Below are 25,853 nucleotides of genomic sequence, written 5' to 3'. Positions count from 1 at the left end.
CACTTGTTTTCAGTCTAGATGCTCTTCCACCTGGGCAGGGTGGCTCCTGTGGGTCAGTGACAAGGACTGTGTTTCCTATAGTGTCACACACAGCTGAGGCCTGGTCTCCGGCCACACCCAGCCCATCTGTGGCAGTACTGACCCCATCCCCACACTTGATATTGAATAGTATCTGGGCTCAAGGGCCCAGCTCCATTAAGACTTTACTTTCCAGGGCATGGAGGAGCTGAGACTTGGTGGCTGGACAGTGACCACCAGCCAGGCAGAGGGCAGGAACCATGGGGAGGGTGGGACCATGGAGCTTCCTTAGCCACAGGAAAGGACAAGGTGGACTGAGCTCAGACCTGACCTAATGCCCATCTCCCTTTCTCCTGGCTGGGTTATAATGGCCAATGGCTCACTTCCTTAAGGGAAAAGTGAGGATAAAGGTCTACACTTTCTGAGGCTTTCAATGGAAGTGGTGTTTCTGAGTGCTGGCGCTCCTGGACTCTCGTCACCTACCGCTATCCCAACCACCAGTGGCTAGGCCGGGATTCAGTCAGCAACAGAGAGAGACTGCCATTTTCCCCACAGTGGCCTGTGGGCCTGAGAGCAAGACCAGGTGATGGGGCCACCAAGGGCATCCAGACAGGAAGAACCAGGGAGGCTGAGATACGGCAAGGGAGGGACTGTGCAGAGGAGCGTGTGTGGTAAAGGGGTGGGGTGGGACATCTTGAGAAGATGATGGTTGACTCAAAGAGAAGGAATGGTGGGGATGTGGGGAGAGGATGGTGTGGGACATCTCCAGTGTGTGGATGATGGGGCAGAGGGCACAACGGTAGGACATCTGATGCTGGAGGGATGGGGGGACGTGGAGGAGGCACTCAGCCAAGGCTGGACTCAAGCCAGGAAGGAGCATCTGGGCCAGTCCTAGGTGAACAGTCATTGTTAGAACATTAACACACACACACACACACACACACACACACACACACACACACACACACACACACAAATACACACACACACACACCAACACACACACAGAAAACCAACTCAAGAAGAGGACTTCAGAGAGGCAGAGACAGCCGGGACATTTAATATTAAGCACCTTGTAGAGTGAAGGTGATGTGTTCTCGTAGAAATTATAAATAATGAAAAATAGGTATTTAGAAAAAGAAGTGTGGACCCCGCAGTGGGCGGCCAGGGGGTTCTTTGGTTAAGCAGCAGGTAAGGCCCAGGGTCTGGGTTCGTCAGAACCCTCCGAGGTCCTCTGCCAGGAAGGCCAACAGGTAGCGGCTGACATGCCTGTCAATGATGACGGGCGAGAAGGCAAGGACGCGACGAGTCCCGGGCAGCACTTTGGGGTCTAGGAGACAAAGGCGAGAAGTGACAACCCAAGGACCAGCCATGAAGGGGAACCCAGTTCTGGGAGAGCTGGGGCAGGCGGGACACGGCCCTGTCCCTACCTCCTACTCACACACAGTCTTCGTTTTCAGGTTGAAAGATCCGCACGGGGTCTGACCCCAGAGACCACTAGCTCCTGCCTGGGTGACCCCCAAGCTTCAGTGTATACGGCTGTACGAGCCCATACCCGGCCCTATCCCCAAAGGCCTTCCCGGATGGCAGACTCAGGCATCGTGAGGGGGTGGAGAGGGGGGGGGTGGGGGTGGAGGGGTAGAGCAGGCGAGGCTGGCTGCAAGCCCCAGGCCTCAGTGGGTTTAGGCTTGTAAGGCCTGTGATACCACAGGGGGAGACCAAGTCTCTCGAGAGACGACTCCAAGAGACAGACGTGGCAGGGCTCTCTGACTTTGGACTCTGCTGGCTGCCCACTACATTGATGAGCTGTCACTCTCCAGTTCCCACAATCTGCTCAGGGCCCTGGGGGCAGCCCGCACTCACCTGGAGGGCAGCAGTAGAGGAGGAGGGCCAGGCCCGCGGCCAGGCCTAGGCCTGCCAGGAAGCTCATGGGTCCTGGAGAGAAAGGAGGGGGGGGTGGCCTGTAACAGCTGGCGAGCACTACAGGGGGCCTGCCCCCCAACAGAAAGCCAGGAAGAAACCCCGATGTGGGATGGAGAAGCCCCCGGGACACAGACAGAGCCCTGAGGGAAAAGGGAGAGAGAAAGGAGGTGGCGGGGTGTTACCCCTGTCACTCAGCTCACGGCTGTCACTGTCCCAGTCCAGCTCTCTGCAATCTGAGTTTTCTGGAAACAAAATTACAGAGCATGGTTAGTAGAGGGCTGAGCTGAGCGCGGGGTTGTCCCCGCCTCTGCCTCCTGAAGGTGCTGGGCTCACACGTTTCCTCAATGGCCACTGCAGTGGGTGCCCTGGGCGGGCCCAGTGGGTCACATAGTGAGGTCAACTCTCCAGAGAACACTGCATAAATTTGGGGTTCCTTTGGTCTAGTTTCTGTGATGTCACAGGTGTGGAGTAGGCCACTGAGTCCTGTTTGCCACAAGTCATCAAAGCCAGGACAAACATCCACTATCAAGACTCAACTGCTCACATCACCGGGGCTGCCATACCAGACGCAGCAGGCCAGAGCTTTTCCCTAGACTCCCCCATGGGGTTAGCAGGCAGCTGGCGTGCCACACGGACCCCGGGGCACCTCTGAACCACAGAAGGTGCTTCATTTCCTGTAGGGATGTGGCTTGGATCCAGCTGGGTGCTAAAGGACTCAGTGAAGCAGTTTCTGTAGAGCTGAGGAAGAAAGCCTTTTCACTCTGTCCTCAACTGTCCACACTGTGTTCTGTGAGGTTTGGGGAAGACTCCTTGGGATCAGAGACACCAGCGCAGAGTCCAAGCACAGCGCATGGACAGAGTCACCTCATCTTCCTGTCTGCAGCAACAGAACCTCCTCTCAGGCCCCTAAGCACAGAACCTTGGAACTGAGTCGCCACACTGGCCTTACTGTGACCTTCCAGATCCCAGCAGCCCCAGTGACCCCAGACCTTTGGGACCTACCTATCACCTACAGCTCTAGATCACATCTCTCACCAACCATCCACACCGACACCCAAGGACGCCCTACAGAAGCCCCACATGAGCAGACTGGTGATAGAAAAAGTAGACACGGCCTTAGGGTCCACTGTGGGCTTGGTAACTCCCTGCTGGGATGACCCAGGCGCAGCACTGGGCTGTGAGAATGAAGCTGCTATGTACTGAGCCGTGGGAAACGAGGGGAGGCAGGCGGGATACGTGGGGCGCCGGCTTCTGTACGAAAACTGGCCCGGGGAAGGGAAGCGACAGAGAGGGAGAGGGATAGACTGATATGCCAGCCTGTGCTAGTCTCTCTGGGCGGTCTCTGAGGAGGGACCAGATGGAAGAGATGCCCAGGCTGGGCTGCTGTAGACTCAGATGGGCACAGAGGTCCGCCACGCTGCTAGCAGTTGGCGCCCTCCCTGGTGAGTGTGGGGTGCTGCACGGGGCGGGGGCGGGGGGGGGCAGGACTTACGAAGGGTGTAGCGGCTGGGCAGGTGGTTGTGCAGGGGCTGGGCATGGATGTAGAGCGCTCGGTAGAATTCCTGACAGTGCCGCTCCCCACGCTGCTGTAGGTGGCTCAGGAGGTCGCAGAGCCGCACACGCAGGGACGCCTTGGGGTTCCGGAACTGGGGGCAGAAGGAAGGGTGGGCTGGAGGGGGCAGCTGTGACGTGGTGCGCTCAGGACCCCAGCCTCAGTGCCACAGACTTCAGAACCCTCACCACCTCTCACACAGCCGTGTGGCACCCAACCCTGGAGCAGTTAGTAGCCGGCTAAGTCTTGGCTAATACTTGTGTTTCCAGGACAACAGGCTGGGAGAGGTCACCAAGGAAGCAGGGCGTGAGGGACATCACCCTAAGTGTAGCTTCTCCCCGTGTGGCCTCAGTGAGTCACTTCAGCCCTCTGAGACACGGGTTTTGTAAAAAGGAAATAATCCCACGTGGTGGGGTTGTTACAGAGCGCGAATGACGGCATACGTGATAGTTGCTATTACTTTTCAGTCTGTGGGAACATGAGGCTAGTATCTCAAAAGCCACTGAGAAAAGAACAGTTTCTTCCGACGTGGTTGTGAAGGTCAGTGGACAGACCACTTGGCACTGAGTCCAGACCCAGGAGGCTGTGGTCTGGTGCTGCCCCCTGGTGGCTACGGGAGAAAACTGACCAGAGATAACAGAAGCCTGGGGGGCCTGTGCGAGGACATCCCCCTCGGGGTATAAACATCTCAAGTTTATGTATTAGACTTCTTACTGCAACACGGGGGCGAATTTGAGCCTGTCTCTTTTTCAGATCACACTGTGGGGCTCACACTGTGTCTGAGCTGACTCTGCTTCTCTTCCGCCCAACTCTGCCGGCTCTGAGACGACCTCCCAGAAAGGGAATCATCTGTGGTACCCAGAAGAGGTGACCAGGAGCAGGATCTGAAATGGACCCTCAAAGGTCTAGTGGGTCTCTGTCACTCACTGTCCTATCCAGTACCTCCAATCTTGGTGACACTGCCAGGGGCCTGTGCTGAAACTTGGGGAAGGCCAGGCCCAACTCATCCTTGTCCCCGAAACCTGGGGCTTGTTGGGGTCCCCTTCTCAGGCCTGGAGGAATTAGGCAGGATTAACCTTTGTGACACAAAGCCCAGGGACTACATCTGAAGTGCCATCTCCGGAGAACTGTTATGGTGTCTGCAGCTGTGAGGCCTTTCAGGCCTCAGTAGTCCCCTCTGTAAAATGGGGTGATGACTTCAGCTATTTGTAGGGCTGTGGGTGAGAACCCGAGATGTCCAGAGTTCACCTAGCTCAGGTGGACCAGGCCACATTCCAGTCTCTGAGCCAAGTGGGATAGCATGCTTGTTTCACAGACGCTGAAGCTCCCAGTGGGACCGGCCTCCATCAAGTCTGCTGAGCAGGCAGGCCAAGCTGGGCTGTGGGTTAGGGGCAGCCTCCACTGCTCATCTATTATAGGTTGGCCTTTTGGCCTTATAAACACAAGGAAGAATGACAAGGAAAAAGCAGTGAACCTTCACTTACTTTGACCCTCTGGAAGAGCCATAGTTCCAGGGTACCAACAGGTCCAGACTTCTGGTGTGTGTGTATGTATGTGTGTGTATGGTCTGTGTGTCTGCATGTCTACATATGTGTAGTGTGGTGTGTGTGCATGTGTGTGGTGTGTGTGTGTGTCTGCATGTCTACACATGTGTAGTGTGGTGTGTGTGTATGGTATAGTGTGAATGTGCATATGTGTCTGTGTCTATGTGCATATGGTGTAGGTGTGTGTGTGTGGTATGTGTCTGTGTGTCTACATGTCTACATATGTGTGGTGTGGTATGTATGTGTGTGTGTGTGTGTGTGAGTGTGCATATGTGTCTGTGTCTGTGTGTATATGGTATAGGGGTGTGTGTGTGTGTCTGTGTGTCTGTGTGTGAGGGTGTGTGGGGGGGGGGGGGTGCCCATGCACGTGGGTGCACGTAGAGGCCAGGGGTTGATATCAGGATTCTTTCCTCAATGGCTCTGTACTGTGGTGGTATTGTGTCCCCCAAAATATTGTGCACCCTAATAAACTTATCTGGGATCAGAGAACAGAACAGCCACTAGATACAAAGGCTAGAAAATGGTGGCACTCACACCTTTAATCCTAGCACTCCCTCTGGATCTCTGTGAGTTCAAGGCCACATTGGAAACAGCCAGGCATGGTGACTCACGCCTTTAATCCCAAGAAGTGAGCCTTTAATCCCAGGAAGTGATGGCAAAAACAGAAAGATATATAAGGCACGAGGACTAGAAACTAGAAGCATTTGGCTGATTAAGCTTTTAGGTTTTGAGCAGCACAGTTCAGCTGAGAGCCATTCGGATATGAGGACACAGAGGCTTCCAGTCTGAGGAAACAAGATCATCTGAGAAGTTGGCCAGGTGAGATTAGCTGTGGCTTGTTCTGTCTCTCTGATCTTCTAGTGTTCACCCCAATAACTGGCCTCAGATTTGATTTAATTAATAAGACCCTTTAAGATTCCTGCTACACTGTACCCTACTTTTTTGAGGCAGAGTCTCTCACTGAACCTGGAGTTCACCATTTTGGCTAAACTGGTTGGCCAGCAAGGCCCTGGGATCTACTGTCTCCGTGTCTGCTGAGGTTACAGTTGGGGATCCAACTCAAGTCTCATATTCACACAGAAAGCATTTTACCAACTGAGCTATATACCCAAATTCCAGGTCTGGACTTCTGATCTCGCCTTCCTCGGCCCTCCTTTTATTCTTGTGTTGTGTGTTGTCATGTGTGATGGCTAATTTTATGTCAACTTGACACATTTAGAGTCATCTGAGAGGAGGGAATCTCAGTTAAGAAAATGCCTCTATAAGAGTGGGCTGTAGGCAACCCTGTAGAGCACTGATGGGGAAGGCCCTGTTCATTGTGGGTAGTGCCATCCCTGGGCTGATGGTCCTGGATTCTGTAAGAAACCAGGTCGAGCAAACCATGATGATCAAGCCAGTAAGCAGCACTCCTCGATGGCCTCTGCATCAGCTCCTTCCTCTAGGTTTCTGCCCTGTTTGGATTCTTGTCCTGACTTCCTTCAGTTACGGACTATGGATGTGGAAGCATAAGCCAAATAAACCCTTTCTTCCCCAATTTGACTTTGGTCATGGTGTTTTATCCTAGCAATAGTAACTCTAACTAAGACACCATGTATCACCTCCTGCAATCTTCTCATAATTCTGGAAGGGGCTAGCAGCCACAAGAACATTTGGAGAAACTGAGGCATAAAGATCTGATGATGTAAGGCCATGTGGATCTGCCCAAGTCCAGGTGTGACTCCCATTCCTGAGAAGACAACTCAAGGCCTATGACAGCTTCTTCCAGTTCAGAGAGGGGTCTTGTGAGATATTTGATTACACTGTGTAAAAATAAACCACTGTGATTGGTTTAATAAAAAGCTAAATGGCCAATAGCTAGGCAGGAGGTATGGGCAGGACTTCCAGACAGAGAGAGAACTCTAGGAAAAAGAAAGGGGGAGTCGCCAGCTGGACACAGAGGAAGCAGGACATGTAGGAGAGGTAAAAGTCACAAGCCACATGGCAGCATGTAGATGAACAGAAATGAGCTAATTTAAGTTATAAGAGCTAATTAGAAACAGCCTAAGCTAAGGCTGAGCTTTCATAATTAATAAAAAGTCTCTGTGTTATTATTTGAGAGCTGGCTAGAGGGACAGAGAAAGACTCTAATTACAGAGGGGAGACACCCAAGAGGTACCCTTGCCCTGCTCACCCCTCAGCACCTTTTCGGCCTCCTTGTTGGTAAGGATTTGTGGGTAGTAGCGGTTCAGCTGGAGGATGATCCTGTCCACTTGTTGCTCGCTCAGGCGACCCTGTCCTGTCAGGAAAGGTGTGTCCTGTACCAGCCGGTCACAGTAGGTCTGATCTGGAACACATGTGGATAGCATGAGGGGTAAGCCGGCACAGCCTCCAAAGGGACCCAAGATGGCACCCCTGTGCTGACCACAGGAGACCACACCTGCTGGAAGGGCAAGAGTCTCTCTGGAGGGTGCATCTGGAATTTCCATGTTAACCATGAAGACGGTATCTATAGACTACACATAAAGTAAATAAAAGAATCAAAATGTTACCACAAAAATATTAACTATATACAAAGGAAATCAGCCAAGGTAGAAACAAGGGCTGAAAAAGCTAAAAGACCTACAAAACACAAACAGCAGAGACAAATCTTTCTTTCTCAACAATTACTTTAAATGTAAGTAGGATAAACTCTCTAATCAAAAGGCAGAGATTGGAAGAAGGGCATAAAAAAAATATGCCCCAACTAACTACTCCAAGACACTCACTAAAGAGCTAAAGACACAAATAGGTTGAAACTGAGAGGGGGAAAAGGGCAGTCCACTTAGGTGTGTCCAGTCTTCTGACATTTGAGCATGGGAAGTTGTCATCTACAAATGTTATGTTCAAGAACAGTTTCATAATGTTTTAAGTAAGTTTACAGTTCTGTGTTGGGCTACATTCACAGCTGTCCTCAGTCCCATCCAGCCCCATGTGGCCCACAGGCAGCAGGTTGAACACACTTGATTGTAAACAGAAACCAAACCAGAAACAGGAGTGGCTGGATTAGTATTAGACAAAATAGACCTTAAGTCAAAACTGGTACAAGAGATTTAAAAAAACAAAAACAAAACAGCATATGTAAATAAAAGGTTTATTCATCAGGAACATGTAACAACTATAAACACATCTGCACCAAGTATCAGAGCCCCAGATGAGGAAATATTGGTGGAACTGAAGGGAGGCAGACAGCTCTATAACATTTAAAGATGTTAATGCACCACTTTAAACAACAGACCAGCTGTAAGATCAATAAGGAAATGCAAGACTTGAGCAATACTTTAAACTGTACCTAAAAGTCACACACAAAACACACTACCCAGTAACAAAAAAAAGCCCCACACTTTTCCCAAGTGCACATGAACATACTCTAGATCACAAAACATGCAGATCCTCAGTCACAAATAAGTCTCAATATATTTACAAGCATTTAAATCAAAGGCTCTTTTTGGATCATGTTACATGAACCTAGAGATCAATACCACCAGAGTTCACAAATCTGTAGGAATCAAACAACTAATACAGCGGTTCTCAACCGTCCTAATGCTGTGGCTCTTTTAATACAGTTCCTCATTTTGTGGTGACCCCCTAAGCATAAATTATTTTCATTGCTACTTCATAACTGTAATTTTGCTACTGCCATGAATAGTAATACAGATATCTGTGTTTTCTGATGGTCTTAGGCGACCCCTGCGAAAGGGTAGTTTGACCCGCAAAGGGGTCACACCCCACAGGTTGAGAACCACTAAACTAACAGGTCAAAATGAAACCACAAAATAAACCGAAAACAACCTTGAGTCAAATGAGAAACAAACACACCAAAATCTAAGGGATGGAGCCAGCACACCTCTGAGAGGCAGAAGCAAGAGCCATAAACTCACACACTTTAAAAAAGAGCGAGCTTGGGTCCAGTGTGGCACATGCTTTACTCCTACCACTCTGGAGGAGAGGCAGGGAGAGTTCTATGGGTCTGAGGACACCCTGATCCATGTAGAGTCCAGGCTCGCTGGAGTTACACAGTGCATAGTGAAACCTTGTCTCAAAAAAAAAAAAAAAAAAAAAAAAAAGCTAAAATGAATGGCCTAACACGACCGACACCTCCCCAACTTTTACAAAGGCAGCTCACTTGGAAGGGAAGGAAGGAGAGAGGGGCTAGAAGAACCAGACAAGTCAGACACAAAGCTAACGGAAAGAGGGGACTGGCGCAGAGTAGAGTGGAGATAACCCGGAGAAGACAACAGTTACAAAAGAGAAAAGTCAACAAAACCCAAGTGTATTCACTGAAAAGGTCAGCAAAATTAACAGGGACTTAAACAGACTGACAAAAATGACTCAAATTCCTAACATCAGAAATGACAACAGGGTGGCCGAGTACGGTGATGTACATCTGTAATTTTAGCACTCGGAATGCTGAGGCAGGAGGATTATAAGTTCAAGCACTCGGAATGCTGAGGCAGGAGGATTATAAGTTCAAGGCAAGTCTAGGCTACATAATGTGAGACCAAAAAACAAAAACAAAACAAAAATAAACAAATAAATAAAACAAACACACCGGGTGTTGGTGGCGCACGCCTTTAATCCCAGCTCTTGGGAGGCAGAGGCAGGTGGATCTTTGTGAGTTCAAGGCCAGCCTGGTCTACAGAGCGAGATCCAGGAAAGCTACACAGAGAAACCCTATCCCGAAAAACCAAAATAAATAAATAAATAAATAAAATAAAATAAAAAATAAAACAAACACAAAAGAGGTCAGGAAGAAGATGGCTCAGTCAGGCTTGGAGCTGTGCACAGGTGTGGGGACCTGAGAAATTCCTCTGAACTCACACAAACCAAGGAGCATCGGCATAGCCCTGTAATCCCAGCACTGAGGTTAAGGCGGGCAGATCCCTAGAGCTTCCTAGACAGAGAGTCTAGCTGAACTGGTGAACTCTAGGGACCCTGCCTCAAGAACTGAGGTGGGGACAGGAATCCCCAGCCGCTCATGAGCCGCTAGCTTGGCATACATGTCACAGTAAACAAGAGAAGAGAGACCGTCTCAAACAAGGTAGGTGAGGACTGACACCTGAGGCTGTCCTCTGATTTCTGGATGTGTGCTATGGCATGTGCTCACCCTCACACACACATGCACACACATCACAAGATATGGGTGGAAAGATGAGCCAAGCTGAGACAGAAGGACCCCAGCTTCAAGGCCTATTGGAGCAACTTAGTGAGGCCTTGTATCAAAATAAAAATTTTAAAGATACATTTCAGTGGTATCTTTCCTAGCATGCACAAGGTCCTAGGTTCAGTCCTCAGTACTGCAAAGGATAAATAAACTAGTGACATGAAAAGCTGTGGAGGAGCCTTCAACACACAGTACTAAGTGAAAGAGCCTGTCTGAAAAAGCCCCATACCGTATGGGTCTAATTACACCACAGTGCAGAAAAGGCAATACCAAGGAGACAATAAAATCAGGGGTTGCCAGGCATGGGGAGGGAGGGAGGGATGAGTAAGCAGGCACAGAGGAGTGTTAGGCACTGAAACTATTCTGTGTTATGGCATAAAGCATTTGTCAAAGCTCACTGAATGTCCAATACAAGGAGGGAATGCTAATGCAGATTCTGGGCTCCAGCTACTAACAAATTGATAGAAAATGGTAATGATATAAGGGAGGGAAGGGGAGTCCATTTCCTCAATCTCTGCACTATCTGTTCAATCTCCAGGCAGTTGTTCCCCAAATAAAGGCCAGAGCCAGGCAGTATACACCAGGCAGTATACACCCAGGCAGTATACACCAGACAGTATACACTCAGGGAGTATACACTCAGGCAGTATACACTTAGGGAGTATACACCCAGGCAATATACAAGCAGTATACACCAGGCAGTATACACCCAGGCAGTATACACCCAGGCAGTATACACCCAGGCAGTATACACCAGGCAGTATATACCAGGCAGTATACACCCAGGCAGTATACACCAGACAGTATACACTCAGGGAGTATACACTCAGGCAGTATACACCCAGGCAGTATACACCTAGGCAGTATACACCAGGCAGTAAACACCCAGGCAGTAAACACCAGGCAGTAAACACCCAGGCAGTAAACACCAGGCAGTAAACACCCAGGTAGTATACACCCAGGCAGTATACACCAGGCAGTATATACCCAGGCAGTATACACCAGGAAGGAAGTATACACCAAGGCAGTATACACTTGAAGTCCTAGCTACTGGAAAGGCTGCAGCTGCTGGACAACAAAGAGAGACTTTGACTCAAAATAAATTAAACAAATAAGTAAAGTCTATTAAAAAAACTTATTTGGAAATTTCCATTGTTGATGTTTATGGGAAAACTGGGGGCAGGATGGGGAATTCTGGAAAGCAGAGCAACCCTGAGTAGGAATAGATTACTTGAGAAGGAGCCCAAAGAATCTTCCTGAGTCACAGAAATGTCTAGATGCTATCTGGTTTGTGCTTACACAGGTGCAGGCATTTGTCAGAATGTATCAAACTGTTTTTTAAAAGCAAATGCAGGGGCCGGAGAGACAGCTTAGAGGTTAAGGCACATGTTGCTCTTGGAGGACATAAGGTCACTCTCAATGGTCTGTAACTCCAAATCCAATGGGTTGCGATGGCTTCTTCTGACCTTCTTGGCACCAGGCACACACACGGTGCACATATATGCATGTATGCAAAATATTCGTAGACAGAAAATAAATCTAAAAGCAAGTGTATCTGCTTGCAATTGGATTAGACCTCTATAAGGTAGGTTGGCTTTTTACAAAATAGGGTCATCATGTTGAGAAAAGTGAGCTGGGTCCCTGGCTTGGTCCCTGGCTTCATCCCTGGGTATGGAATCAACAGGCTACCTTCCTCACACCTCCTGGCTGGTCTGTCTTCTGACTCCTGTTGGGGAATATTATTTTAAGGTTTGTTACTTTTATTTATTTATTTATTTTTTTGGTTTTTCGAGACAGGGTTTCTCTGTGTAGCTTTGCGCCTTTCCTGGAACTCACTTGGTAGTCCAGGCTGGCCTCGAACTCACAGAGATCCGCCTGGCTCTGCCTCCCGAGTGCTGGGATTAAAGGCATGCACCACCACCACCGCCCGGCTAAGGTTTGTTACTTTTGTTTATATTGTATTTGCTTATTTAACTCTGTGAAGCTGTGATACTGTGCCTATCTAAAACACCTGATGGTCTAATAAAGAGCTGAACGGCCAATAGTGAGGCAGGAGAAAGGATAGGCAGGGCTGGCAGGCAGAGAGAATATATAGAAGGAGGAATTTGGAAGAAGAGGAGAATTAGGAGCCAGAGGAGGAGGAGGGTATCATGGGCCAGCCACCCAGCTAGCTACACAGTAAGAGTAAGATTTACAGAAGTAAGAGAACGGGAAAAGCCCAGAGGCAAAAGATAGACAGGATAATTTAAGTTAAGGAAAGCTGGCAAGAAAAAAGCCAAGCTTAAGGCCAGGCATTCCTAATTAAGAATAAGCCTCCGTGAGTGATTTATTTGAGAGCTGGGTGGTGGGTCCCCAGAAAGACCAAAGACCAACCAACAACAGACTCCTTCACCCTCTCTTCCCTGATGGTGGCTTTGGGGAGTCCTTCCTTACGCAGGTGGGCACAGCCTATCAGCATGCCCACCCTATGCCAGGAACTTGGGGTGTCTTCCAGTTCAGTGTAACAGTGGGGCTGCATTCACCAAGGACCCATAAACACATCCTCAGCCCAGAAGCCTGCTCTCAGAGACTAGGGATAGGCCTGTCCTGGTTGACAGACATTGCTCCCCCAAGGCCCATACTTCGGCTCATCAGCCATTCCACCCCTGTCTGAGGCCATCAGCACCACCCAGTCATGGCAGCTGGGGACTGGGAATATTGGCCGAGCCCCTGACAATCTACATAGAAGACAGACTTACCAACAGCCCAGGGATACCCAGTGACTTGCCACATTACCAGGTGCATTAGGTAGAGGCTGGCTTCAGTACCTGCAGCATCTTATTAAAGAGTTCAGATGAACACTGAGCCAACGCACAAAACAATCCACAGGCCAGACACTTTGTGGTTCTATTTACACCTACCTACAACCTCCATCCTCCCACCAGCTCTGCAGCTGCCACGCTCTCAGATAGGGAAATGAAGGCATGGTAAAGTTACAAGACTGCCATCAGCCTGGAGGTAACATAGCCATGCTGCAGCTGCCTGTTCTGTCATTAACACATGGATCACTGTGAATTCAGGGGTCTGCTCTCTTCCAGACAGGAGCAGGCCAAGGCTGTCTGTCTCCATATTGTGCCAATGTATACAGGGCTGCACATACAGTAGGCACTCATTAAAGAGTTCTGGAATGAATGGGCTCCAGTCCAAGGTCCAAAGGCGAGGTCTGCTGGTAGACAGTGGCCAGTGCCTCATAGCGGCCTCCTCCCACCCTGAGAGCCGCTAGCAAGATGGGCCTCTGCTGCCCACAGGCATGAGTCACAGGAGCCCTGAGTCACCTGGCACGGATGGCCCAGCCCAGGAGCTGAAGCCAGCAGCTCTAGAGCAAGGCACTTCCTGTGCTTCCTGTGGCTCTTGTAAGCTATGCATGCAACCACAAACAGGCAGCCACTGGGTATCATGCAGACTCGGGCAAGGCTCTGCCTGGATACCCTGTAAACAAGGCCAGGAATGCCTTTACTAGATAAAAGAAGATGAATCACTCTGTGCAGAGTCCATGAGCCTTTGCCTGTATTTCCCTCCCTGCCAGCTGGTACCAGGAGCATGGCCCTGTCACCTCATCTTGAACTTCTGCAGCCCAGACCTAAGTCCTTATTCTGGCATTTGGGACCCTGAAGCAGTGGGCCCCACCTGCCCTTACTCTGCCCATAGGGGTCCCAAAGCCTTCCTGTCTGCAGCTCACAACCATGGAGTCAGAACCCGGGCAATAGACTGAGAAAATCGAGTTGATTCATGCCCAGCTTACTTAGGCCCCTTACAAGAATTCACCAATCACTCTCCTGGGGTGTACAACTTGGGCATCAACTCCCCCCTGAATCTCTCCCAGAAGCTCTTGTCATCACTCCACGGTACCTGTTCGTGAAGAGACACTCTCAGTGTTCTATAGCCATACACACAGAGGCAGCAAAGATTAATCTGTATGGCAGACCCCCAGCTGGTGCACTAGGGCACTGAGCCAAGAACCGAGGCCCCAGGGCTGTCCATCCAACCCTGTCAGGCTTCTACTGTCTCCATCTCCTACCAGAAAAAGGAAGGGTGCTGAGGTGTCCAAAAGTCAGCAAGTAGACGGCAGATAGAAAAGAGTGTGTGTTGTTGCCACAGTCGGGGGCTGGCTGTGTCCTCCCAGCTAAAAGTGACTACCCACCTGCCGCCCCCCCCCCCACTGCCTGTTTTCCTGGAGCTGGGATGCCCCATTGTCCCCGAGTATCCTGTCTTTGCAATGGGCCCTTGGAGACCAACACAGCTGAGATCTGTCCCACACATCCTGATGAGCTTACCAGAGGATCTGGAAAGTCAGAGTCAGAGGCAGGGCAGGGCGCAGCATGAATACTGAGACCACGCCTCCCATTCTGCTCCTACCTCTGACCAGCAGAGTGGTCTGGGGGCACTTACCCAACCTAAGATTTTATCCTACACAGGCATAATAATCCTTATGTCTCCACACAGACATTCTGAACAAGAGTGCATATTAGGGACTCATTCAGGGCTCTACACATAGGTAGTGCTCAGAAATTGCAGCCACAAACAAGAAGGGCCTGGAGGGACTACAAAGGAGAAAGTGGTAGCTGAGGTTTCCTCTAGCCTGTTTTGGAAGTCCCCAGGTTCTAGCTCATAAGGTCTTATTTTTGTGCACCACCAATGCTGACTCCAATTTAGAAACCCTTGGGTACTTCTGGGGCTATCCTAACTTCCCTGGGCCATCCCAGATGACCTCTGCCACATGATGCTTAAGAAAGAGTGAGACTCCCAGAAACCGAGTGCGGCATCTGGGAGCCACCACATTCCCCGGGCTCTCTGCCAGAGGGGGTCCCTCGCTGACTCATCCTATGGCATTCTTTCACAGGGAAAACTCAGCACAGCAATGTCACTGTGTCCGGCTGGGATCAGAAATGAAGCGGGCGAGTCCCCAGAGCAAAGGGTTGGGCTGGGGCTACCAAGCCTAGAGAACAGGAATCCAGTTGCTGGCTCCGAATTCCCTAGACTCATCTAGTAAGGGGACGTCGCTGGAGTCTCGCAGGCCCCCCGGAGCAAGCGGGAAGCATGGGCGTCTCACTGGTACCACAGGCTGCCCAGGAGCGCAGCGCTGGTCCCGCCTCCGAGGGGGTGAGTGCAATCGCCGCTCTAGAGTGGCGGTGAGCACCATTTCCCTCTCTCAGATCCATCCCGCCCCGGGACGCCGCCCCGCTCCGCAGGTGCAGCCTGTGCGGTGCACCGCGTGGGCGCTCACCTGCTGTTCTGTCTCCTCAGTCCACGACGGCCCCCCACTCTGCACCCGAGACCCCCAGCGCCCCCGGCCCGCCACGCAGAGCCCGGGACACCCCGCCACCGCGCGCCGCTACGCCCGCGTCATCGGCGCCAGCTAACGCCAAGGTCACTCGGCTCCCGTCGCCCGCCTGGCCCTGCGCCCACCTGTCATGGCGGAGGACACGGCGCCGCCCCGCGGTCCTCGGCTGTCCGCCGCCCGGCCCGACGGCTCCGGTGACCGCCGCCGCAGGCCGGGCCCTAAGCCCCGCCTCTTCCCTCTAGGCCCCGCCCAGCGACGGCGACAGCGTCTCCGGCCCCAAGCCCATCCCTCCAACTAGCCACGCCCCCTTCCCGTACGGAGCTCTGGGGCTGCGTCAGCAGTGGGCGGGGCTGGGGCGCTAAACACTACCCACTACTATAAGCCACGCCCCTCACCGAAACCCGCCCTCTGTCATCCTAAACTCAGGCTTTCCCTGGAGCTCTAAACTACGCGCCCCAGTGAGCCCCGCCCCTGGGGAGTTTAGGCTGTAGCGGTGACCAGAGTCCCGCCCCCTCCAGCTTAAGCGACCCAGCCGAGGAGCCCAGTACTGCCCGGGCCCCAGTACGGACCTGAGAACTCGAGCCCCGCCCCACGCACACCCTCTCCAATAGTTCCTGGGGTCTGCGCCCCTTAGTTTAGACCCCGCCCTTCCTCTGGGCCGGGTGCCTGCTGTTCTCCGAGGTTAGTAAGTAGGTGTGTGCTTCTCGGCTCAGTTTTCCTTTGCTGCGCCCTGGCCGCCCCACCCCCATCTCCGGGATGAAGAAACTGAGTCTTAAAAGAGACGTGAATTACCCAGAGTCACGTAGCAGGTCAGGCCTGGCAAAAAAGGCCGGTAGGCGTTCACTGGCACCCAGGAATTGAGACTTAACAGGAAGCTTGGTTGGACAACTTTTTATCAAGTCCCCTATTTACAAAAGGGGACAAGTGCCTGGCATTGCAACCTAATTAGGGAAGTCATTTAGTCTGATTAAGCCTCAGTTTCCCTAATTATAAAATGCGCAGCCTCAGGCAAATCTTTCCACCTCCTCACTTGTTTCTCTTCTGTTGTAGGTAGGCATGGCTCTTCCAGCTCAGTGCTCACCACAGGAAGCCCAGCTAGGAAATGGAGGTCTGTGGGGGTGAGAGAAGCAGACCCTCACAACCAGCAATGGCTGCAGGCACCAGATTTTACCTGTCTCTGCTGGTGTGCTAGTGGAGCAAATTTTAGAGCTGTAACTTGAGACATTGGAACCAGACCGGGAATGAGGGCCCCGGGACAGTCCCTGGATCCCTGAGCCCTCCATCTCTGCCTCAGTTCCCCCCAGGGGTGCAACCTCTGCTCTAGGAGATGGGAGGCTCAAAAGGCATCTGGAGATTGACTTGCAAGGTCACTGGGAATTGGGAACTCTTGGTTGGACCCAGTAGAAGTGGTCGATACACTCCGGCCCCTTGCTAAACACCGCAGAAAGTGAAGTTTGCTCAGTTTCCCCAGGCCAGGCAGGTGGAGAACAGGTTGGCAGTTGCCCTCAGCACCAGTCTGCACAGGCAGAGAGACAGACAGCATGGACAGACCTTGTTCCAGGGCAGTGGAGAATGTGCACTTGACCTACATGTGTGCTTGGGCAAGTGTGGGCTAAATCCAGGAGTTACATCCTGCAGAAGCCCTGCTAGGACCACACTGGGACCGTTCTGAAGGGCCTCTGAGGTATAGCTTAACCACATCAGGAAGGCCAGCATTCCACCTTTACATCTCCTGCACCCGACCTCACTTGGTCCCATGAGGGAAACTGAGGCCCAGAGCAGAGTTCCTCACCCCAGGTCTAGCAGCCTGATGTGGCCTTCCAACTGCAGACTGTTTGCTCCTTGGCACTTCAGAGTTTGTACAACATTCGGTCCAAGGACGCCACCCACCTCACAGGAGTTCTACATCCTAGACCATACAGGAGGCACCCCCACCCCCAAGCCTGCAGGGACAGAAGGCCTTAGTCTATGGCAGGACAGCTACAGGTACACAAGGGGCTACAAACCACACCTGATGTCCACACCAGGATCTGCAAGAGATGCAAGGCACTCCCTAGGCCTAGGGATAGGCCCTGAGTACTCCCACCTCTTCCCTAGGGCAGGGAGGGGGAGATGGGCACAGGCTGCTGCTCCCCCTCTGGCAGGACCTGTGGACTTGAGATATTTGAATGTGGAAAGTCTGTGCAGACTTCTAGGGTGCCAACTGATGTTACACCTGGCCTCCTGCAAAGCAGCTGGAATCCCTTTTTCTTAGACATAGCCAGAGCAAAGCCAGAGCTGGCCAGAGTCTCAGCCTGGGAGACCAGAGTTACTCAGGACCATTGTAGTAGATGGAAAGAATAAAAGCTAGGTGCAGAAGATAACTATTCTGAATATGGTAAGAACAGTATGGGGTTTACAGCCAAGGAGCAGGTGGTAGAGGATTGGCAGATAAAAAGTTGAGAGACACCAAGAGGCTGAGGCTCAGTTGGTAGAGTACTTGCTTGCCTGGCACACACGAAGCCCTGAGTTAGATCTCCAGCACAAATAAAATAGGCATGACAGTGCACACCTGTAACCTCAGTACTCAGGGGGCAGAGGCAGGTAGGTCAGAAATTCAAAGTCGTTCTTGGCTACATAGTTCAAGGTTAGCCTGGGATAGATGAGACTCTCTCAAAAATTAAAATAAAAAGGCAACATCTGGCGTAAGGGAAGGAATGGGACTGGGGAGATGGGATTAGTCAGCCTGTCCCACAAGCATGAGGACCTGAGTTCAGATCCACAGCACACATATAAGAGGCTGGGAACAGCAGCAGGTGCCTGTAACCCGAATGCAAATTCTGGTCTCCACCTGCACCCATAGACTCACATAAGTACATACACAAACATGTACACACACAAACCCGAAAAGCATAAGGGAGACTCTGACTAAACCAACTGCTAGGGTTTGAATTTCACAGCTCAAACTCATGCAGATTAAGCCACACAATGAGGTGTGACCAGGTTGGACTGCCAGGAGGTGATTAGGGCTCTGCCCTCTCAAATGGATTAATCCATGTGTGAATTAATGGATTAGGGGATTTGTGGGTTATGGGGAATGGCTTTGTAATGAAGGAAAGCTTGCTGCCTCTCACTGTGTCCTCCACTGAGCCGCCCAGCAGGAAGATCCTTGCCAGGGGCCCGGGAGATGCTGGCACCATGCGCTAGACATGTAAACTAAATTCATTCTTCATCAGCTCTTCCATCTGCGGTGTACAGTTGCAGCAAGAGAAAGCGGGCTGAGACCTTGACCTGCAGTATTCTTGCTGAGGGCCGGCCAGGGTGATCAGACAGCACAGGGGTGGGGCAGGGATGGGGAGCTCGGCCTCTCCTAACTGAACCAAGCAGCTGATGTAACTCTCCTAAGGTATGGATCGTTCGCTTCGGCTGCCTTCTGACACCACCATATCCAACTCCAAATATTAGAGTCTGCCTCCTCAGCTGCTGCTTCTGTCCATCTTCTCTTTCCTGGTACTCGAGTGTCACCTTGGAGTCGCCTGCTCTGGCTCTGTTGGCTTCTGGAAACTACTACTGCTGCAGGAGTTGCCCCGGTACAGCAGGCAGTACCCACCACATGGAAAGGGAGGCCTCTCCTTTGTGATGTGAGACATTTCTCTCTGACAAGTCTCTTGGTTTGCTTGGGGACATCCCAGATTGGAATTCTTGTCACCAGGACACTTACTCTTCTCTCTCCTATCCTTGATCTTCCTCTCCTCGTTCACTCCTGGAGCTCACTCTGCTCTTGGCTGCTTCCTCGGTAGCCCCGTCTCTCAGTTCCCTCCTGGAACTTTCTCTGCCCCTGACCAGGGCTAACCACGAGTTTCTCTTCACCTCCCTCTGTCTCCCTAAATGGCTCCCCGGAGCCTGCTGTTTAAGTCCCCCAGGTACATCAGGCAACTTCTCTACGCCCTCCTGGGTCTCGAAGATGTTGCTTCCTCCCTCTGGCAGAGTTCCTGTTTGTGGCCCTTTTCCCTAAACCTCTCCCACCTCCTCTTCACTTTTTTTTTTTTTTTTTTTGGTTTGTTTGTTTGTTTTCCGAGACAGGGTTTCTCTGTGTAGTTTTGGAGCCTGTCCTGGATCTCGCTCTGTAGACCACGCTGGCCTCAAACTCACAGAGATCCGCCTGCCTCTGCCTCCCGAGTGCTGGGATTACCGCGTGCGCCACCACCGCCCGACTCTTCACTCTTTTTCTAAAGGATGTCTTGCTCCATTCTCAGTTGACTCCTGTCTGTAACCATGGGCTCTTCCCATTCATAATACTCACCTGTCTTCTCTAATCTCTTTTCCTCTTTGGACTCAGAGGCTCCATTAAGTCTCACTGTCTTACTGTAAATGGCTTGGCTTCAGTACAGCCCAGTGGCCAGAGACGGCACACTAGATTTCCAAATTCTCACAGACTGTAACAACTTCTACGCAAATGATCCCAAAGTCTCTTCTCTCTAAATTTTATCTGCTCTCCACTCTGAAAAATGTCTTATCTCTAAAGCCTCCGTGCTCTGCTTGCTCATTTCTCCCTCTGATTGTTAAACTCAGTTCTACAGAGATTCAAATGTAGATAATATTAAAATTTCATTTTATGTTGTTCTATAAAAAAGTGGGGGGGGGGGCGCTGGAGAGATGGCTCAGCAGTCAAGAGCACTGACTGCTCTTCCAGAGGACCTGAGTTCAATTCCCAGCAACCACATGGTGGCTCACAACCATCTGTAATGAGATCTGGCGCCCTCTTCTGGCCTGCAGGGACACATGCAGGCAGAACACTGTATAAATAATAAATAAATAAATCTTAAAAAAAAAAAAAAGAAAAAGAACGAAAGTTGGGTTATGGCCTTCTCTCTCCAGACCCAAGCATGCTTGTTTCAAAGTTTCCTCCAAAAATCTCTGTCCTGTATCAGGTGGGTCACCTGACTCTTTGCAGGGAGGAGAACAAAAGGTAACATCACAGGAAAAGACAGTATGTACTTAAAACAGCTCAAAAGTAAACTGTTCCCAATAGGAATCACAGCTGCTTGTCCCACACTCCTTTTCTTGGTTCTGTCTAATTCTCTAAATACTCCCCTTTCTAAAACTTTTGCTAAAGTATAAACCTTATCTCAAGATTTGTAAGATTATTGTGTAAATTCTCTTTATATCAAGATTTGTAAATTGGGTGTGGATTAAAAATATCTGTAAAATCTAACAAAAAAGTCATCTTAAATCTTGTAACAAAAATGTTAATAGTTTTTTTTTAAATCTTCACATGGGTAATCTTAATTTGCTACAGTATACTGTATATGTAACTTGAATTCAACTCTTGTTTATGGAAAATAGAATTTAAACAAATGTCTGATTAAAGTTTGTAAATTCCTAAGGTTATAAACATCTACTAAGGTTACAGAAACTGACTTAAAGATGTATGTCTAACCACTTATGTCTTTGCTAACTGTGGTCAACACCAGGCTTCTAGAAAATTTTAGATAAGGAACAATGTATGTTTGATGAATAAGATATGTTTGATAAATATGGTTTATAAATTCCTAAGGTCTATTCAGAGCTGGCAGAAATTGACTTGAAAATGTACATATAGCCTCTTTGTCTTTGCTAACTTTGTTAAGCTTTAGCTATTTGAGTAAACTAAGTTATACAAGAAACTGATATTCTATAATGGTACATTATGAAAGGATCAGGAAATTTAAGGTTCCCTGTCTCTCAGTGGACTATATTTATGGTTTAAAGCTTTATCTTGATGCTAAAGGATCTTCAACTCAAAAATTTAAAACTCGGCTGGGCGGTGGTGGCGCACGCCTTTAATCCCAGCACTCGGGAGGCAGAGCCAGGCGGATCTCTGTGAGTTCACGGCCAGCCTGGGCTACCAAGTGAGTCCCAGGAAAGGCACAAAGCTACACAGAGAAACCCTGTCTCGAAAAACCAAAAAAAAAAAAAAAAAATTTAAAACTCTTAACAGGGATAAAACTGTAAAATCCTAATCTTATAAAAGCTACCAACTTGTTGTAAACTGTTAGCATGTAAGTTAATGGTCAGTCACCTTATAAATGATCAAATTCTTTAACGTGCTCAGAACTATGCTTGTAGTTGTGCTAAGTACAAATGTAATTCATTTACAGGGACAAACTTTAGCCTTCTGTATATGCTGTCAAGGTTAAGCCTGAAGAAGGTAACTAAAAACAAAGATTTGTTTAAAACTAGGTATACTTAATAGATTAGATGATGTCCCTCAAGCCCCCCAGAGAATATGATGAATATGGCATTTAAAGTGTTTAATGACCAAGGCTTCCCCTAACAGACAGAATTACCAGCTTCTGGTAGCAGCAGCTGAGGCCATCTTCAAAGAAGATGGGCAGCAATGGACTCTACCTGGAGTTTACTTCAATTGTGGTAATGCTGACCACCGGGCAAAGAACTGCCCCATGCCTCGTCTGCTGCAAGGGCCCTGCCCAAACTGTGGACACACTGGATTTACTGCTTTACTCTACCTTACCAAGGTAGGTCAGTTTTCCCAAGTTCCTCCTCCAGAGAAAACTCCCTCAGACCTTCTGGGTCTGGTGGCTGAAGGCTGATGCTGTGATGGTGCTGATGGTGAGCTGTAGCTTTATCAGTTTAGCAGCAGCAAGCAGACTTTAGCCAGATGGTTTCTCCCGCAAAGGCTGCAGCTGCCCGCAAAGGTCCATTTCATATGTAAAACTCAGGCCTTGTTCTTTCTAGAGCTACTACGAGATCTCCTGAGAAAGGCAGACTCAGACAGGTTTACCGGGCGGTGGAGGCGCACGCCTTTAAACCCAGCACTTGGGAGACAGAGGCAGGTGGATCTCTGTGAGTTTGAGGCCAGCCTGGGCTACAGAGCAAGTTCCAGGACAGGCTCCAAAGCTACACAGAGAAACCCTGTCTCGAAAAATCAAAAAAAAAAAAAAAAAAAAAACAAAAAACAAAAGCCAGACAGGTTTACCTTGCTAACAGGCCTCACACTGAAAAAGAAACACGTAAAATGGGTTTCAATGTAAAAACAAACTGAAGCTATTATGCTGCTATCACTAACTAAAATTTTATTTTTTACTATTCCTTTATTGAAAGGAACTTGCTTTTCAATGACTTCTCTCAATAACCAACTGCTTATGTCTTTGAGGTAAATGATTGAATGGAAGAAAGGTTTAAAGTTTATGTAAGTTGTGAGGGTCTAAGAAAGTGGTTAAGGTATGTGGGGAAGAAAGAGACTTAAAGATGATACATGATATTAAGACTTCAAAAGTTCAGAGTTTAACATATTAATCAATGTAGTGCTGATAAACTATTCATCTAGCCTTGGTAAAGTTCTGTCTACTATTATCATAATCACAGGCTCAAATTTTTAAATTTCCTTTAGTTGCTTTCTAAATACAGACTTAAAAGTCCTTCCCATGATGCTGAAAACATATATCCAGCCCTCTATACAGAGCAAAGAGTGTTCATGCTTTTAACCCAGAACCATCATTTTGGGGCCTCAAGCTTTTGCCACCTCAAAGGTGTGAGTCTATTCCAGCTGTTTACAGACATTGTTAACTGCCTTTTCTACAACGAGGATTTCAGTGCAGATTACAGACAGTGGTCATGCTAATATGTCTAAAACTTTCATCTTCTTTTGTAAACATTAAAATCTCATACAAGCTTCAGGGAGTCATGACTTGGATCCACCTGTCACGGGTCAAATGACTCCAGGGAAGTTCTTCTGTCAGCAGTGTAAGCTTTCCCACCTACTGCCTGTCCCTGAGGGGACCCTTTCATACCCGCAACTACTGGAACCACAGTACACACCTGAGATAAAGATTTTCCTCTAAGGCGCTGGAGAGATAGCTCAGTGGTTAAGAACACTGACTGCTCTTCCAGAGGGCCCAGGTTCAATTCCCAGCACCCACATGGCAGCTCAAAACTTCTCCAAATCCAAGATCTGACACCCTCATACAGACATACATGTAGGCAAAACACCAATGCAAATACAATAAACTAAAAAAAAAAAAAATTCCCCCTAAGCTCCTTAACTTTACCTTCAGTCCCTATAGTGTATGTCTATCCCAGCAAATTTCCACTCAGCTGACAGACAGCATCCAGGAATCTACTGTGGCCTAAAAACTGTTCCAAAATGGCCTGCCCGCAGCATGTCAGCCCCAGGCGTGAACTGACAACCCCTGGACTTGCTGAAAGCCTGTGTGAAAACCAGTCTAGCCAATGCGACGGTTCCCTATCTCCTCAGATTGGGTTCTCTTCAGGTTGGGTCAGCAAATGAGATGCTTCTGACCAATGTCCCCTGCCATAGCCTGCATCCCCTCCCCCTACCAGCCTTTGACTCCCATTCCAGCCTTCCTGGGCCCCAACACCGTCCTAATTTCAGCTATGAAGCAGTTGCAGAAGAGACTACATCACCCCTTTTCATTAACAAAAGGCTAGAATGGTTGTACCAAAGGAAACTCCAGACTCTAACAGGTAGCCAGCCCAGTTAACTTAACCTGGACTATAGGAGGATTTTTGATGGTGAGATAAAAGCCAGCATTTCTCAGGAACTTGTGCAGCTAGTTCCCATCTACCAAAAGGAGCCATCTCCCTTACCTCTGGCAGAAGGAAGATATGGCTATCCATGGTGCCTATTAGCATCTCGAAGCTCCTGCTGGCCTCCAGGCTCCTTCAGTACCATAAGTGCCTGTTACACATTTCAAAGTCCTTGCCAGTTAGTATCCTAGCCCTTCTCTCCCCCTACCCTGCTCAAAACTCCATCCAGCTCATGGGCTTCCCTCCCACAGCTCCTCATCCTCCATATGAGCCTTCTATTTCTCACTATGGGCACACGTTCACAGCAGCATCGCACGCAGTAACGGAGGCTGAGGGCCATTTACAGGTAATCAGTGGATGACGGCAGCTCACACCAGTGTTCACAGCAGCAACGGAGGCTGAGGCCATTCACAGGTAATCAGTGGATGACGGCAGCTCACACCGGTGTTCACAGCAGTAACTGAGGCTGAGGCCATTCACAGGTAACCAGTGGATGACAGCGGCTCATCCAGATGGTGTGATATTTTCAGCCTTTAAAGGGAAGCAGAGAGCTGAGGATGTATGTGGCCCATTAACAGAGTGTTTGCCGGGCTGGAGAGATGGTTCAGAGGTTAAGGGCACTGCTTATTCTTTCAAAGGTCCTGAGTTCAATTCCCAGCAACCACATGGTGGCTCACAACCATCTGTAATGAGATCTGATGCCCTCTTCTGGCCTGCAGGTATATGTGCAGGCAGAACACTATACATAATAAATAAATAACTCTTTAAAAAAACAAACAGCCGGGTGGTGGTGGCTCACGCCTTTAATCCCAGCACTCGGGAGGCAGAGACAGGCGGATCTCTGTGAGTTCGAGGCCAGCCTGGACTACCAAGTGAGTTCCAGAAAAGGCACAAAGCTACACAGAGAAACCCTGTCTCGAAAAACCAAAAAAAAAAATAAATAAATAAATAAAAAATAAAAAAACAAGGAAAAAAAAAGACCAGAGTGTACTAGGCCTAGCAAGACCCTAGTATTGGTCCCTAGCAATACATAAACTGGATGTGATAGTGTATGCCTGTGATTGTAGCACTGGGAAGTGGAGGCAGGAGGATCAGGAGTTCAGGGTCATCTGCAGTGCAGGGCTGCCTGGGGCTTGAGGAAACCCAGTCTCAAAAAAAAAAAAAACAAAACCCATAAATAAATAAAGGAGGGGAGGCGGAGAGCTGGCCTAGCTGGTGTTGGCACACAAGTGAGGGTAGGGCCAGCTACTTTGTAGACTGAAGCAGGACAGTCTCCTGAGCACACAAAATGGAGGCCAGCCTGAGTAAGGCAGTAAGATCCCCTATCTCAAAAACAAACTAAAAACCAAACAGTAAGATCCCTGGTGACTTGTGACTCATACCAGCCATTTGAGAAACTGAGGAAGGAGGATTTAAATGCAAGGCTAGAAAACCACTTAGTGAAACAATGTCTTCAACTAAAAAGTAAAGAGGCTGGGACCAGAGGTATGGCTCAGCAGTTAGAGCACTTGCTGCTCTTGCAGAGAACATGGGTTCAGTTCCTGGCACCCACATAGTTCACAACTGTAAATTTGCTCCAGGGGGACCCGATCTCTTCTGGTTTCTGTAGGCACCAGGTACACATTTGGTACATTCACATACATGCAGACAATACGCTCATACACGTTAAAAAAAACAACTAAATCTTTTTAAAAAGATTTTATGCACCAAATTGCAGGGGTGTCCAGCTTCTGCCATCTTGATTACTACCAGGAGATAAGAACTGGAACTTAGCGGGACCCAGAGCCT

At 49.3% G+C, this 25,853-nt stretch overlaps 1 protein-coding gene across 3 annotated transcripts; it reads right to left on the bottom strand.

The window, feature by feature from the left end:
- Positions 1–1,048: 1,048 nt before the first annotated feature.
- On the bottom strand, positions 1,049–15,796 carry Card19 (caspase recruitment domain family member 19). 3 transcript variants are annotated; one of them, XM_052727970.1, is made up of 6 exons: positions 15,662–15,796; positions 7,218–7,360; positions 3,434–3,587; positions 2,124–2,183; positions 1,882–1,953; positions 1,049–1,348 (listed from the first exon to the last, which is right to left on the bottom strand). In XM_052727970.1, exons 1-6 carry the CDS (start codon positions 15,666–15,668, stop codon positions 1,233–1,235), a joined length of 552 nt encoding a protein of 183 aa, XP_052583930.1. In that variant the 5' UTR covers positions 15,669–15,796; the 3' UTR covers positions 1,049–1,232. The 3 variants fall into 3 exon arrangements, with proteins under 3 accessions (XP_052583930.1, XP_052583929.1, XP_052583931.1); XM_052727969.1 differs by lacking the exon at positions 2,124–2,183 and having other exon boundaries at positions 1,882–2,081; positions 7,208–7,360; XM_052727971.1 differs by lacking the exon at positions 2,124–2,183.
- Between the last annotated feature and the right edge of the window lie 10,057 nt (positions 15,797–25,853).

Source organism: Peromyscus californicus, unplaced genomic scaffold (genome assembly GCF_007827085.1).
Source record: "Peromyscus californicus insignis strain IS unplaced genomic scaffold, ASM782708v3 Scaffold_8__1_contigs__length_139910024, whole genome shotgun sequence".
NCBI lineage: Eukaryota > Metazoa > Chordata > Mammalia > Rodentia > Cricetidae > Peromyscus > Peromyscus californicus.
Note: the sequence above shows the minus strand (reverse complement) of the source record. Positions and strands in the feature narration are given on the sequence as shown.